The sequence below is a fragment of the Lepisosteus oculatus genome, chromosome 11 (assembly GCF_040954835.1).
Source record: "Lepisosteus oculatus isolate fLepOcu1 chromosome 11, fLepOcu1.hap2, whole genome shotgun sequence".
Taxonomy (NCBI): Eukaryota; Metazoa; Chordata; class Actinopteri; order Semionotiformes; family Lepisosteidae; genus Lepisosteus; species Lepisosteus oculatus.
In genome coordinates this window covers 37230226-37245939 of record NC_090706.1, presented here as the reverse complement: position 1 = coordinate 37245939, position 15714 = coordinate 37230226, and the positions used below count along the sequence as shown (strand labels likewise).

At 38.1% G+C, this 15714-nt stretch overlaps 1 protein-coding gene and 1 long non-coding RNA gene across 3 annotated transcripts in view; both read right to left on the bottom strand.

The window, feature by feature from the left end:
- Window positions 1–8453, bottom strand: part of sncb (synuclein, beta) — a 30126-nt gene extending 21673 nt beyond the window's left edge. Inside the window, exons 1-2 of one of the 2 annotated variants that reach the window (XM_006631925.3) lie at window positions 8198–8453; window positions 7161–7291 (exon numbers count right to left, since the gene is read on the bottom strand). In XM_006631925.3, the coding sequence (XP_006631988.1) occupies window positions 7161–7281 (121 nt within the window). In that variant the 5' untranslated portion in view covers window positions 7282–7291; window positions 8198–8453. Of the gene's footprint in view, window positions 1–7160; window positions 7295–8197 lie in introns of both variants that reach the window. The other variant, XM_015350047.2, reaches the window with a different exon arrangement.
- A 1403-nt stretch (window positions 8454–9856) lies between these two features.
- Window positions 9857–10817, bottom strand: LOC138241702 (uncharacterized). Its single transcript, XR_011190966.1, has 3 exons — window positions 10538–10817; window positions 10350–10439; window positions 9857–10051 (listed from the first exon to the last, which is right to left on the bottom strand). It is a non-coding gene; the product is annotated as an uncharacterized lncRNA (long non-coding RNA).
- Between the last annotated feature and the right edge of the window lie 4897 nt (window positions 10818–15714).

Sequence of the window (15714 nt, the reverse complement as noted above, 5' to 3'; positions counted from 1 at the left end):
AAACACAGCACACAGGGCAAAAAATAAGTTAAACATTCTGTCACAGATTCTAGGAGTGACTTCCCATTGAAAGCCAGGTATTCATACACGGATGTCGGGAAGGCATACCACTGAATGACTTGCTCACAGGCATGGATGTCAGAAGTGGCATCCCGCAACAAGAACAGAAGAGTCAGCTCAACATTCAATCACGGATGCCGGGATTAACAAGCCGAGGAAAGCCGGGTATTCTTACACGGATGTTGGGAAGACAAAATGCTGAATGACCCGCTCACAGGCCTCACAGGCTCATAAAGGTAAAAGTGAAAATTTAAAAAGTTAAAAGATTGCCCCAATTTTAGATTCTGGGTGAATGAAAAAGAAAAAAAAATTATTTAACCCATTTCTTATTTTTAAAAAGATGGTAATAGAATTCCTGGGTGTAGGAGGGTAAAATGATTGTATTACAAATGTAAACAACACTGGAGGAAGGGGCTGCCCTATCCATTTTTGTCATATGACCACACCTGGGAAGCTGAAGCCTAACTGGTAACTTTTTCTAGTCTGGACCTAATATAGTGAAGACACCCCTTGAGTATGTGCAATAGGACTTCCCCAGGGTCTTTTCTCAGTAAGAAATAATGTGCAATGATTAACAGTACCTGTGTATAACATGAAATCTTGCAGTCTAGTGCTGCATACTGGAGAGTGAATAAACCTCTGTAAGGCTTGTTGAAGCACAGCAAACACTTGTCTACTGCCAAAGGCATAAATAATGCATTCCACGAGTTACAGTGACCTACATCTACTGTAAAGGAACATAGGCTCAAAATACATTGACTTTTCAATCACACTTCCTTTATCTAAAACTTAAACTAGATCCAAGTAGAGCAATAGCTTGCTTTATGTTTTTTTAAAGAGATCACCCTGTACTCTCTGAAAAAAGGTGATTCCTATTGCAATGTTAAAGATAAACTGTTATTACATCAGGGTTGTCACAATATATTGTATTGGTTTATTTCAAGACTAAGGCAGCTGTAATGCATAGCACGGAAAACACCATACATGAATATTGTAGCCTCCTAAACTTTACCCTTTGATCTACTCTCATACTGTACTCTTCAAAATGACACTTTTTGTGCCCATGTTCCCATTCACATGACACACAGTATACCGAGACATCTGTACTCTTCCTTAACATGCATCAGTGGCTACAGACAGAATCTGAGACCGGTTGCTTTCATCTGGTTCACTGTGCCTTGCAGGCTACTTACTGTATATATTACACTGCTCAACTGCAAATGCAGCATGACTAAAAAAGTCTCTAAAACATTTTGGATTCTTGATAGTGGAGAATCTATCGCTTGACCTGGAATGTGACAGAAATATGAAACTACAGGGAAACTTCAACAATTCTAACACATTTGGTATTTAACTGTTAAAGTGGCCAAACACAAGAGCTTGTTATCAAAAACAAAGTGGATTGTTGGCAGCCCTTGCTTGGATGTTAATCTAATTAAGAAATATAGCAGTGACTGCTCTTCTATGAGCTTTTGCCAAGAGCCTTAAAATGGTATGCCCTGATTTGAGGGTAAAACAATGAAAAAGAGATAGTGACTATATATTTTTTAAAATACAAGAAGGCGAAGGGTTAGACAATCATACCACTGCTGCAGAGAGAGCTTTGAAAACACAAAACAGCATTTAAAAGCTTTGTACTGTAAGTTAATGAGAAAATACCATTTTGACAAAACATTAAATTAATAAAATCGGAGTTAAAGTTCTGTGAATTTGCTGCAGTGTGTGGCTAAAACCCAGATGTGTCCAGAGTACTCTTGCAATATTAAGACAGCTTATTAGCTGTGTTTTATGGATACTACAAACATACTGCCCATACACTGCACATCGGTGTCAGAGGCTCTTATGAAGAATTATCTAAGCCTTTATACTGAAAGACAAAAGGGGTAAATGTGTGGCTTAAAAATGCTTCGCTAAAAAAAGGCAGAATTATTTAATTGTAGTGTAAACTGTGGTCCACAGAACAAATCCTAGACACTGAATTTTCCTTCATGAGCTCACAAAAGAAAATACACTAAATAACAAGGAACACAAGCCCTCTTCCTTTGAATACAAAGAATATTCAGTTTATAACAAAAACATATGAAAAGTACCTTAAACTGCCAATGAGAATTCTATGGAAGCTGTAAACCACATTTAACGATGCTTATTATTTAGAACATTCACAAGTCACTGATGCAAGACAAGTACATGGAGAAGATTGCAATTAAGATTAATTAAAGGTGAGTGAAGAGCTGCTTCATACTGCATAGAGCTGTACTGACTGAGAGCATATGTGCTCCTGAAACACTTATTTCCTGGGAAAACAAGCATTTTGAATATTACTGAGTACACCACATTAAACAACCTGTGAAATCATGATAAAAACATTAAATGCAGAGTATCAAAGTGTGTGATAAAGCATAACAGAAGCCATGGCAGAGCTTGGAAAAGAAAAGCCTTTGCATGTTATGAGCAGTATACAGTAGATAGATAGATGCTTTATTGATCCCAAGAGAGAAATTGCAGATTTACAATACAGACTGCAAATCTGCATTGGTAAACTTTCATTAGAGATGCATTAGAGTCATGCATGCTAAAATTAAATTCCTAGTGCAAAACAGTGCAGTTCTACAGGCTTGTGGGCAGATTAGTTTGGGGATTTCTCTTTCATAGCATGCCATTAATAAAATCCAAATTGCATAACAGAAAAATAAGGATATTCACCATTAGTCAAATAAAGAAGTGTTAGGATAATGATTTAAAAATCTCTGCAGAAGATCTATTTTTCAAACAGTGGCACAATGGAAACAAAAAACTAGCTTCAGCATACAAACTAGCATAGTGAAGTGCTGCAGTGCACTGCTAAATACTTCTCAGTCAAAGGTTTCAAAGAATGATTGTACGTTATTCAGATTTGTTCCGTTATTTTCATCAAAAGAATACATCATTCTTTTGATGAAAATTACAGAACAAAGTCTAATGTCCATGTGTCCGCAAATCAACCTTTTAGGCCAGAACTTTAGTTAAAAAGATTTCTGAGCAAGGGGACGATTTTTTCAAATGAGCCAATATTACTTGTTTTCTGGCTGTATGTCACTGTGCTCTGGCATGGTACAGTATACTTCCTAATGCCTTATTCAATGTGTTTAAAGTGCTTTGAGAAAAACGTGTTACATGAAGCACAGTCACTGTTTAAAAGACACCGATGACTTGCCTGTTCTAAAAAAAAAATAATCCACAAATGTTGCTTGTGTGACGATAAAGAGAAAGAGTATTATTACAAAAGGACAGTTTTGGACTCGAAAAGCTTGATGGACAACAAAATGCCTGCTGCTTACCTGAAATAAGCAAAGGACCTAATACATTTGGTACACAGTCTTGTCTTCCAGATAAATGAAATACTGCAGTTCTGTTGCCTGATTCCTTATTCTACATGCCATGGTACCGTCTTCAGCTAACTGCCTTCCTCTCCCCAGACTTCCAGCTGGGTCCACAGTCATGTGCAACAGCTGGTGAGTAAATGTGCCAAGAATCTGAACGCTGGACTGCTCGTCACTGCACTAACACTTTTCAGAGCAGAAGCCAGTAAATTTGCATCACTCTCTAGTGCACCACACAAGAAACCCTTAGCTAGAAACTGCTCAGTCTTTATTTAGCCTTCAGCTGAAACCCCAAATGGACCTCTGTTATGCTATGAGAGTGTGCATGTACTCCATTCCTATTGTACATTTCCCCACAAAGCAATTTAAAGCAGAAAGATTTGATTACAAACATAAATAATATACAAACATGAATAATAAACTCTTCAAAACACGTTACCAGAACTATTAACTAGAAAAAATGTGCATTTTTAAGATGGAACAGAATTGGGGAAGTGAAAGCTCTTTTTCATACTGAGAAAGTAAATCCAGACCGATTTAATTCTTTAGGCAGGGGCTTCCTATATATTCCATTTAAAGTCAATAGATAATGCACATAATGCACAGTATTTCAAAATAAGTATCTTATGTTGAAGTCAGTAATAGCTATAATTTATTTATGGCAGGTTACACAATGGAAATGTTTCCACCAGAAATGCACATGTGATCAGGCTAGACCATATGCAGACACACTCAGAGTATACATTATTATATCAAGCCTAAGGTGCAAGCAATGCACTTATACCAGCACAGTTTCCACCTCTGGGTATAGATTATGTACTTGTATTCTGAATTCTTGCCAAGTGGGTCAAATTGAGTCTTGGGCTGGAGATCTCAAACACTTTTGCCTTACGGATATTTATCTCAACGCTACAGAAGTACAACCGAGTTCTGATTAGGTGTTCGGTTTCTGTTTCTCTTTTTTCATTTGTTTTTTTTCTAAAAGTGGGTAAAAAATACAATTGAGCTTCTCCACATGAATATTCCTAAAATAAGACAGCTGTAAGTGTGAAAGAAAAGGTCCACACCCATTTCTGTCCGATACAGGGAAGACATTTGTCCTTGTAAGGCTCACAGCACCCAAGGCCTTATTGTGAAAGTGTAAGTTACTGTATAACAAGGCAGGATTGTGCGGTTTGACCTCTCCTGCCCTCAACACTAATCGATTTGGGCAGAGCGGTGGCTCTGTGGCTAAGGATCTGTGCCTGTGACTGGAAGGTTGCTGGTTCAAATCCCGCGGCTGGCAGAGGAATCCTACTCCATTGGGCCCCTGAGCAAGGCCCTTAACCCTAACTGCTCCAGGGGTGCCGTACAATGGCAGACCCTGCGCTCTGACCCCAAGCTTCTCTCCCTGTCTCTGTGTCTGTGTCTCCATGGAGAAAAGCTGGGGTATGTGAAAAGACACATTCCTAATGCAAGAAATTGTATAGGGCTAATATAGAAACATTATTATTATTACACAAGAAAAGGGACCATTTAGAATAGCCAGTCAAATGTATAGAAAGCTTTTGGGAGATGTGAGGAAACCACTAAGAGGTCTCTTTCTGGTGAAGGTATTTAATTGAAGTATTCATTTGTTCATAGATCCTGGGCAGGTTCTCATAAACGGTACTGTGAACAACCACACTAATTCAGGCACTGTCGTGTACCTGGACATACTACGCTGGATTTGTATGCTACTGTAACGCACTATTTAAATACACATCCTGTAAACTCAGGCATGAGCACAAAGAAGCCGTGCATGTCAGAGGCTACAGTATATCATCACCAAGGTGATACTTATAGTAAGAAGCCCTTGTTCAAAATAGGATTTAACATATTGAAGGTGCCAATGCGATACCAAAATACTGAGACCTCGGCAAGAGCTTAAACAAGGACAGTGCTGAAACAAAGCCTGTTAAGTTAATGACTTCCTGATTGTGGGTCACTTCATTTTCTCCTCTTCTTGACTTTTGACACTGTCGGTTATGGTATTGTCACACCCGCTGCTATTCAGAATCCTCCACACAAATGGTCGCACCCCAAATCAAGCACCAGCTGGAGGCTTTCCCTGCAAATGGCGCAGATCAGACCCGTTAACCCCTTTCTTGTGTAGCCATTTGACTTTGGTAGTACCGATAACTTTCCAAGTTCGCATCTTTTCTGACCAGCGCCCGGAACTCCGCATAGGGTCCATTACACTGCATCAGCACTGTGCGCCTTTACAGGGATTTTACTGTATTGTATGGAAATTTAGGGCTTACTGGTACTTTCCCTCATTGGCTTTGTGGATATTTAGCAATAATTAAGATATTAGACAACATAATTAAGAAGAGACAATTTGTAAATCCTGGCTGATGTCCCAATTACTAAGGGTGTTCAACAGGGTTCCGTACTGAGACCTTTTCTGGATTATATACATGTTTTAGCTCTTTGTCAGATTAGTGGCCAATAGCAAACTAACAAAATCATATACGACTCCTGTGGTTTCTGCTCTTTACAGCTGCCTGTCCCATATTACAATACGTCTTTCTTATGCTAAACTATGATATGATACGACTGCTGTTACGCTTATTGGCATGCAGCAACATCTGTGCAATGTTGGACATTTCAGTGTGATTGTTGTGTTGAAATCAAAACATTGACTGAGGTTAGAATCCTTATTTGTTATTTTTGACCTTGTAATGTCATTCAATGCTCATCTGTGTAACTGTTTGTTTGTCAGGTTAAGATCCTTACTGTATCTTATGCTGAAAAATTGATGCATGCTTTTAGTTCATCCAGATTAGACCATTATTATTAATGTAAGTAATGCCTTACTTACTAGGGTGTCCAGTAACATACTAAATATGATGTAGTATGTCCGATATTGTATAGTTCATGTGCTTACCAAATGAATCTACCACAGCATACTGTATACAATAACTCCTGTACCACACAAACTGCATTGATTCTCATATAAAATTCAAAATGGAATTTAAGATTCGCCTGCTTTCGTATAAGACAGTAAATGATCTAGGTCCAGATTACCTTAAGGATTTATAGTATGAATAATTCCAACATTTAATATGATATCTGCTAATGTAGGCCTTATGCTACAAAAGACCTTGAACACTATAAGCCATAGAGCCTTTTCTTGTACAAAGCTATGTATCTGGGACTCATTGACAAATGTCAAATGTGTTAGAGACTCTGCAGCAGTGAACAATCTAAATACTAAATTACAATATAATAATTTCTTACATTTACATAGCATATTTCATCCCACAGATCCCACAGGATCTACTGTATAATGACCAAGTGTTACTAGTTGAACAGCGCAGTGTCTCTGGTCACCATATTGGGGCAGTGGTTTGGAAATTGAAGTCCGGGGGGACGAATTTCAACAATTAATTTTTTTAATGCATATTCTGCTTGATTTATTCACTGTTCTACAGCCTATTTTTCACGAGAGCGTAGTAGAAACGAAACGAATCCCTCAATCCATTGCACCCCATCTGAACGGGGATGGGGGAGAGTGGGATGCGTTGTCTCTCTGCCGTTCAACAGAAGACACTGGCAGGGGGGTGGGGTGGTCCGAGTGGCTTTTTTTTTTCTCTGTAAAAAGCAATCCGCAATGTTATGCGTCTTCCTGCAGGTCTCGCCCCTTTGATGCGCTTAATGACTCCCTGATGGCACGAGTCGACAATTCTCAATAAGTGCGCGAATGAATTCCTTTCTTACCGACATACATGACACCTTCCTTGGTTTTTTCTGCAGCTACCGCCACCCCCTCTTTGGTTTTCTCCGCCGCTGCTGCCATTCCCTCTTTTGCCTTGGACAGTCCCTTCATAAAAACATCCATCTTGGGCTCTCTGCTGCGTAAAAGGGGCAAGAATCCATAAAACAAATTAAAATTAATGGGCTGATCTGGACCGCCAACTGTAGCTATGTGCTTGTTAAGCGGAGCAAGAAAAAATAACCTGCGTTAAATTATTCAAACGATATCTATTTTTTTTCTTTAAACGTTATTGCCACACGCATAACGTATATGTACTGATGTCACCCAAAAGCGCACGTAGGCAAGCTATCACTTTGGCGTGTCCTGCTCCAGCTGGAGGTGGACTGTACAGGACTTTCACGCTACCGAATCACTCGAGCAGAAAATGAGAAAAAAAATGCAACACAAACCAAACCTAAATACGACGGAACACACGACAACATGCAATTGTATTTTGTGATTTGTTGCTCCTCGGGAGTGCGTGCGAACGGGTCAATTATACATGCATTCCTTAATTGCACGAATCTAGGATGAGCTGGAACCCAGTTATGTTACAATCATCACCACTTTGACAGAAATCACATCTGACGGATGCCTGTACACCATTTCATTATTAATATGCATCACTCGGTTACAGCCATACACCAAGGAGATGAAGATTTAAAATGAACAGATATCACTCAGGTTATCGCCAAACATAACTAAATCAATTCAAAACGCACGGACACTTAATACTGCACATATTTCACTGTTTCAGCCAGAGGTTCACCCTTTCTCTTGCACTCTATAGAAATACATTTCAGATGGGTTGAAAGAAATGCAACATACTATTTTTTGTACCTACAAGAAAGACTGATAGCACGTTAAGGACGGCTGCACCTGCTACCTTTACAATTTCACACTACAATGACGTATATAATTGCATACCTCCTATAAATAAAATTATTATGCGTTTTATTTTCGCATTCAATTTGGCTGGGCTGCTCGATTACGTACTCACCTTTAAAGACAAATACCAGGACGTTTTCTGATTGTTCAGTCGTACTCCAGCAGATTTCAAATATCGTCAAAAGAGGAAGACAAAAACGCAGAATATGATCACTGTGTGGGCCTTTCCTCTTTTACGCTTTTCTGACCAATAGGTGTAGACTCTCTTGTGATTCAGTAAGGAGAATCACACTGATTCTGCCATTGATTTCCCTCAGATGTCAGTTTATATATAATGGGACTGTGAGGTTGTGCCTGGTTAATATTGCAATGAGCTTCCCCCCTATAGAGTGATACCCTATAACCAGCCAGGATGAGAATTTCATCATCAAATATCCTGCAATCAGACATCGACATTGTAGGTTGCAATCCACCCCTCCCGCCTCAAGAAGGGACCGTTTCGACTGGATTTTTTTTAAAATGCATCCTTTTTCGTTCCCCTATTAAATATGCAAGGCGGTCAGTCATCACGACTCTGCCATTATTTCACCCCACTTTCGCCTTATCTGGGTTCCCTCTGGTTTTCACTTTAAAAAGCAGAAATTAAAAACGTCGTGCGATATGATAATAATGCCATTGTAACCGACAAATACAAAATTGTAAATTTGTTAGCCAATTGCTGGAGCTCGGGGATTACAATATTATATAACAGGCGCACCTACTGTACAGTATTACATCACACAATTAAAAAAAACATATAAACGGACGGTGACGCATCTTTACATTTTACTCGTGGGGAAAAAAAAAGAAAATCGTATAGTAAGGTTTTTTTTTAATAAAGAGAAACTCAGGAGATATGATTCATTACTTCTGTCTTTGTGATTTGCAGCACAAATACACACCTACACAGAAACTCACGAGACACATAGGGCAAGACCTTGAGAGGGATGTGGGTCGTGTATTAATTAGGGGTGAAAAAGAAAAAAAACACTTTAAAAATAACAGAACGGATCTGGCTCTTATAAGACAGTACAAACCATCTGCATGGCGGTTTATGGCACCGGAGTTAACAAGCAAAACAAAGAGCAAATGGAAATGGAAATGTAAAAAAAAAATGGAAACAGACCTTAAAAGATACATCACGAAGACGAGATATATATACAGTATATATGTGTAGGTGAATATCACGTGACGATACAAGAAGCCACGGCAAATTGGACCTTTGTAGATCCAATCGACAGTTCCGCTTAACTCTCTTAGACACATCGCTGACCCAGTTTTATTCTTTCCCTTCACTGACAACACACACACATACTGTATATACAGTATATATGCAATGGTGCAGAGATGAACAGATCTCTTGACTTTTACGGGAATTGGCGTCAACCTCATTTTGAGACCTGTTTGATGTGCAGCGGTTTAGGGATTCTTAATTCTGTTTTATGCAATAGAGATAAATGAAGTGTGACATTGCGAATTGTACATTTGTTTAATCTGAAAGTATCAATAATTTAAGAAACCTTCATTAACGCGCAAGATAGTTCCATTTTAAACAATATTGCTGAATTATTGAATCCAGGCTTAAATACAATTTGATTTGGGGGCACCAAGCAACTGCATAAAGAGGTGCCTCCTGTTCTCGATTTTAAATACGCTGGAAACCCACATAGATTCCTTTTGTGTCAACTGGTTTGTGTTTTCTGGCTGATCCAGAAAAAGTCCACTGGGTTGATTTTGTCAGTGTCTTGGAGGATTATGAAGATATGGATCAGGTGCCCTCCTGGTCTTCTCTTTCCAAGACCGAAAAGGTTCGGTTCCTTCAGCCTGTCAGTGTAGTACGTTTCCGAAATGAATCTGGCAGCTCCTGTCTCACTGGTCTAATTCCAGAGCAACGACTTCTTTTTGTAACGTCATGATTGTAAGGGACCTAGCACAAATTTCCACAAAGGAAAGCAGATTCATAAAGATGAAAGCTTACTTTGTATTAATAATAACAACAATATGATAGTTTTCAGGATTGATTGCATACAATAGTTTTTCCATTGGACTACGATAATCAAGTTAAAAGAGGAAAACAATATTTTTTATTGCCAATATATTGATTATAAACCCACATACTGTATATGAAAAAACTCAGAACTCTTATTATAATAATTTAATCCCAGAAACAGATTGGTAAAACTGTGAATGTTACATGGGTATAAAAGCCGTTAGCACCACTTTACCTGATTAAAATCACCACATTAAAGACATCCTCAATAATAACAGCAATCCTATGTAGACAGGATTCTCTGACATTTCTTTCCAGCATTTCTCTGCAACAGAAAAGAGAGATGGGTCTAGTTTTACAATTCATGTTTCTCATTAATGACCCAGACCTTTAACATGCAAAGAATATCACATGAACACCTACCTGAATGAACGAGTATGCAACAATACAGTGTGAGCTACTCAGCTGCTGTATGTCATATACAGTAACATTTCCTCACAGCTTCTGTTTAATAACTCTCATTAAGACATATGATTGAGGTTTTAATTTAGATTTAGGCTATATTTTATATGAGCTGGCAAAAGTAAACTGATTTTCATCTGCTGTTACTGGAATCGATGTCATTAATCATTCTTTCAGAATCTCTGCATCTGATGAGTCTTGATGATGGATTAGGTTAGCAAAATGAATGTAGTCTCCACGTCTTCACAGGCAGAGTAGGAAACACCTAGGGAAACCTAGAAAGCTTTTACATGAAAAAACAGACCTAAAAACAGCCTCTTACATTCCTTTCTGAATGAAAATTGAACAACACATTTGATTTGTAGTGATCTCCTAGTTTTACTAAACAGTAAAGGCTCCATATTGAAACTTCAGCAGATCTGTCTCTCACTGGATTCACATTGGGTAACTGGCAGTAAAAATGGCAGAGCTCAACAGAGGAAATGCAACCTTGAATACCCATCAGGAATGTGTATTTCTAGTTCAGACTCCCCTCTGCCTGATACCTCTGATATCGAAATTCTTATTTAACAACTGCATTCTTCCATGGGTTTAACAGAAATTGCTTCTGTCTTTAGGAAATTGCTTCCTTTGTCAGAGGCTCCGTCAAGTCTGGTTGTATTGGCAACTGAATTAAGAAGGAAGAGAAACTAACTTCTTCCATCAAGATGTGAATTGTAGGGAAAGCTTTATAGGCAGGTCTGAACAACAAAGATTCCTTGAATCAGAATGCCAACATTGCTGACATACAGTATTGAAAGAGGTCTTTCTTAGCACACAACTGTAGTTTGGTACTCAAGAGGCACTGATTGTGTGGCTGGCAGCTGAAAAAGGCCAAGCTTAAGATTGCTGTTCTTTTTGCTCCTTTCACACTTTGCAGATCAATCCTAACAAATTCAAAGAAGGTACCTGCGATCAAGAGACGTTGTTGACATGGTTTGCATACCAGAAGCAAAGAAAAATGGGAGTCATTGTACTAGTATGGACAACACCCTTCAGAAATCAGATGATGATTTCATTTCCTTCACTGTTTTGGTATGCCGTTCAGGATTTAACAGTTTTCTGTGCTGTTTTTAGTTTGTGTTTCCATTTGCTGCAAACATTTCTATACCCATTGAGTGAGTCATGGAGCTGCTGTAGGTTTAAAATACATTAACTTAACGCCCAGAGCCTGGTTATTTCAGTTTGTGGTTTCTTAATGGCTGCTGCTCTTCTTGCTGGAGCATATTTAATGAAATTGGCTTTCATAATGCATTTGCATGAATACTGTTTTCTCAATGGATGTATAATTCCTAGAGACATTTTGACATCATACTTTACATAATATATGATATCAAATGAAATGCCAAATTCAAAGATTTTTTCATCAAAATAATAATGCTACTAGATTATAATGATCTGAGATGCGTTACATTTTTAGTTTCAAGATTACTTTATTGATCACTAAGATTGCATTTCAGTTTTCCGCTTCTGTTTGTTTTGTTTTTTTGGGGAGGTCTTGTTTGCTTGGGTTATTATTTGACAGATTTATTCATTTCAAAAGCTGAAACAAATTTTAAAAGACAGCTTTTGAGCTAAACGAGAATAAATGTCATGGGAAAAGTCCGTTTTAATTCAGAAAAGAAGGCAGGGTACAGTATATCTTAAATTTTCTTCTCCAGTGCAATTCCTGTTAAAAACATTTCAAAACCTCATTCCATTTCAACAGCACTCAAAATAGCAGTGTAAACAGTGTCATTATGATATCATAATTCATATGTTCTGAGGTTCACACTGAATTTTGGAAACAACAGGCTGCTTTTACATTTTCAAGGATACTTAATAATCTTGAAAGCCTCTGGAGTCATCACTATTTGTAGCCATTGATCACTTCCTCTTCAAAGAACTGTTTCTTTGACTGATGCTACTGTAGTTTCTTCTGTCTCTCCTTGCTGTACTGTATTGCAATCATTTACTTTTAAGACACAATTATTCACAGCTTCTCCTAAGCAGGTCTTAGCCTGAAGGATGGTATTTAACTAGAACATTCTTTGGCTGGGATCAACCACACTCCTCCTTCTCTGCTTGGGATGTACTGCAGAAACCTGATGATGTTGTGTCTTCAGTGACTAGAGGATAATTGAAGGGGGAATGTGTATTGATTGGGATGGGGGTTTTGTTCACAGTGTCTTTTTAATTTTGTATGGCTTGCTACCAGTCTAATGAAATAACGATGAAATACATTTAAATGACAAAACAACAAAAAAACATACAACAAAAGAGTGTAAAAAAGCTCTACACTTAATGAGTAGGAAATCAAGACAAATAAAAAGGTCAGCTTCTCTCCCAGAAATATGTTCTTTCAAGATAATAAAAACCTAGATCCATCTGTCAATCACAATCGTAAACATGACACTCTATGGTGGCAATTTATTTTAAAGAGGCCTTTCCTTTTACCATAATGTAATCTGCCATCAAGCAATGGGTTTGTAACACAAAGCTAGATTAATATTATAATTTAGTCTGGTCCAGGTCAGGCTCTGGCAGAAAATTGAAGTAGTGCCAAACCTGATTGCTGTCAACCATACAAAAATTGTTTTACGTACAAAATCTGGATATCTGGAGATGTTACCTTGATAATCAACTCTGAAGAGCTAAAAAAGCACAAACCAAGAAACTCACCCAAGCCTTTAAACAGGAGGAGGCACAATTTTAAAAATGGATTCTGAAGTAAAAATAAACTGCAGTGTCACGTCACTTTCAACATGTTTGCAGATCAGCTGATTGCAAAACATCTGAAATTCTCAGAACATTTTTTTCTTACCCTAAACTCAAGATGCTAGCATATAATCTTGAAAAACACACTCAATTAAAACCTACAGATTACAGGTCATAAGGAAATTGCCCATTGCAATAATACTAAGAATCCACATATTTTCACTCAGTCTGTTGGGAGTGAAAAGGAAGAGAATGATTAGGAGAAATGAGACAGTTATGCTTGAAATTGGTATCAGATGTTATTATTGATTTTTTTTTTTGTATTTGGTGTAAGTCAGCATAATGTCATTCCCTTTACAGAGAATATTTTTTTAAAGTAGGCTGGTTTATGAAGGCCTCTATTGTACAACACATTTAAATTCTAAAACCGGGGCATTATGAAAACCAAAAAGTATTTTTCTGGCCTTTGTCTGAGGCCACATTTGACTATGCCTCATACTGTATCTTTAATATGATAGTCAGCCATTAGGAATAACAAAGGAATAGAAAGTGAGACAAATTAGTGAAGTTAATTATTCAATTATTCAGAGATGTTTTGTGCTACTCTATTTATGACAGACAAGCTGCACAAATGAAAACTAGACAACTTTAGTGAGCCTCAACAAGTGGGCAACTTTGAAAAGAGCCTTGGGTATACAATTCAGCACAGACAAGTACAAGATGGACTATATTTTCAGTAACCTCACAAGGGTAATGAATTCCTTACTTTTGTTTCCTAACGGACTCCTGGCCTGTTTGTTGAGCTGAGGGAAAATAATCACATTTACATCATTAACATCCTGTTTCGAGTTCTTCTGGTAATTGAAGAAAAGAATGAATTCCCTCACTTGCAGCTTCCCTGATCTCACTCGCCTTCACCACCTCTGTTACAGTACTGATCAATACACACCCACTGGATCTGTTTAGCGTTTTTATTAAGCATGAAAGGGACCATCCAATATCAAGGGAGCCTGCAGATAAGGGCACACAGAGCCTCCCTCTGGGAAAAGAGTGAGGAGATTCGTTAATTAAATCTAAAAACAGTTGGACCTTTGACACCACAGACCAGTGGTACTTAAAAAGCAGTAGGTTTGAAGCAATATTGCTATGCGTGTTGGAAAGAAAATAGCCAATCAGTTTCTATAGTAATACTTGTCTTCAGCATTTCATACACAACCTGCTTTAAAAGCGGCAAAAAGATTGTTAAATGCAATTACAGTAGCCCAGATAGGAGGCCATAGAAACTAAGATTACAACTTTATAGTGATTAAATTTCTGGGTGTCTATAATATCTAAATGTTTGGTTTTTGGTAGTATTTGTAATGTAAATCTGTCATAAAACTGTTTTTGCCAATGTAATACAAATTCAGCTAAATGGTAAACCTTATACAGTATTTTAAGTTTAAAGATTTGTCCAAGCTGCCCGGAAACAATCAGTGGTCGAATTACCTTGCTGAGAAGTGACAAGAAAAAAATAAATACATAAATGTTTTCACTGTGGAAATGTTTCCTCCATAGGTTTGACACATTCTGTAACATAATATTGTTATAATGTCATAAAGAAAAATGAAAGCACCAGAGACCTGATTAAGCAAGGCAAAATTGTCTCAGGTGACATTCAAATCAAAACTTTTAAAAGCAATACAAATGAGTATTTTATATTAAAATACAATAATTTTCTGTGGTATCTCAAAGAGGGAGATAGACACACTGTCTTTTTATCTGCTGACCACATCCCCCATAGGACTAAACTGGCGGTAGGCTGGCCCACCCTCTTAAACTCAGCAGACTGCACCATCTTCTAATCTTTTTAACATGGAAAACCAAGGCGCATCCTCCAAGGTACCATTGCAAGACAATATATTTATATCCCTCAGTAATAACACAGAGTGTGGTGGAGAGAAGGGGCTCCAGTTCACGATGTAACCCCTCCTCGGCTCTTTTTCCTTCTACAAATGCCTTCGACCCATAAATCCCTACATACATGTTATAAACTGTAGGAATGGTGGCTTAAATAATTGATTTCTCTACCTCCTCAGTTAATTAATTTAGTCTTATTTTCTTTTTTGATCCTCCCCATTTGGAAAAGCAGTAAAAACCAGTAACACAGAATTCTGGTGTCAAGGGTGGAGTCAGCTCTGATATCGGGTTTCCTGGTGACAGCAGATTGAGAGGACCCTGCTTGGTGCCTGTTTTGGTGGATACTGGATGAACAGCCGGGTAAAGATGGCTTCCCCCAAACCAGCTGCTCTTCAAAGGCAGGGAGGTGGAAACAGGGGAGGTTAAAAGGTCGAAGTGTTTACTCATGTACACCCACCTCCCCCACTAAGATAGTGCTTTGTCATGGCCGTCAATAATGTGGG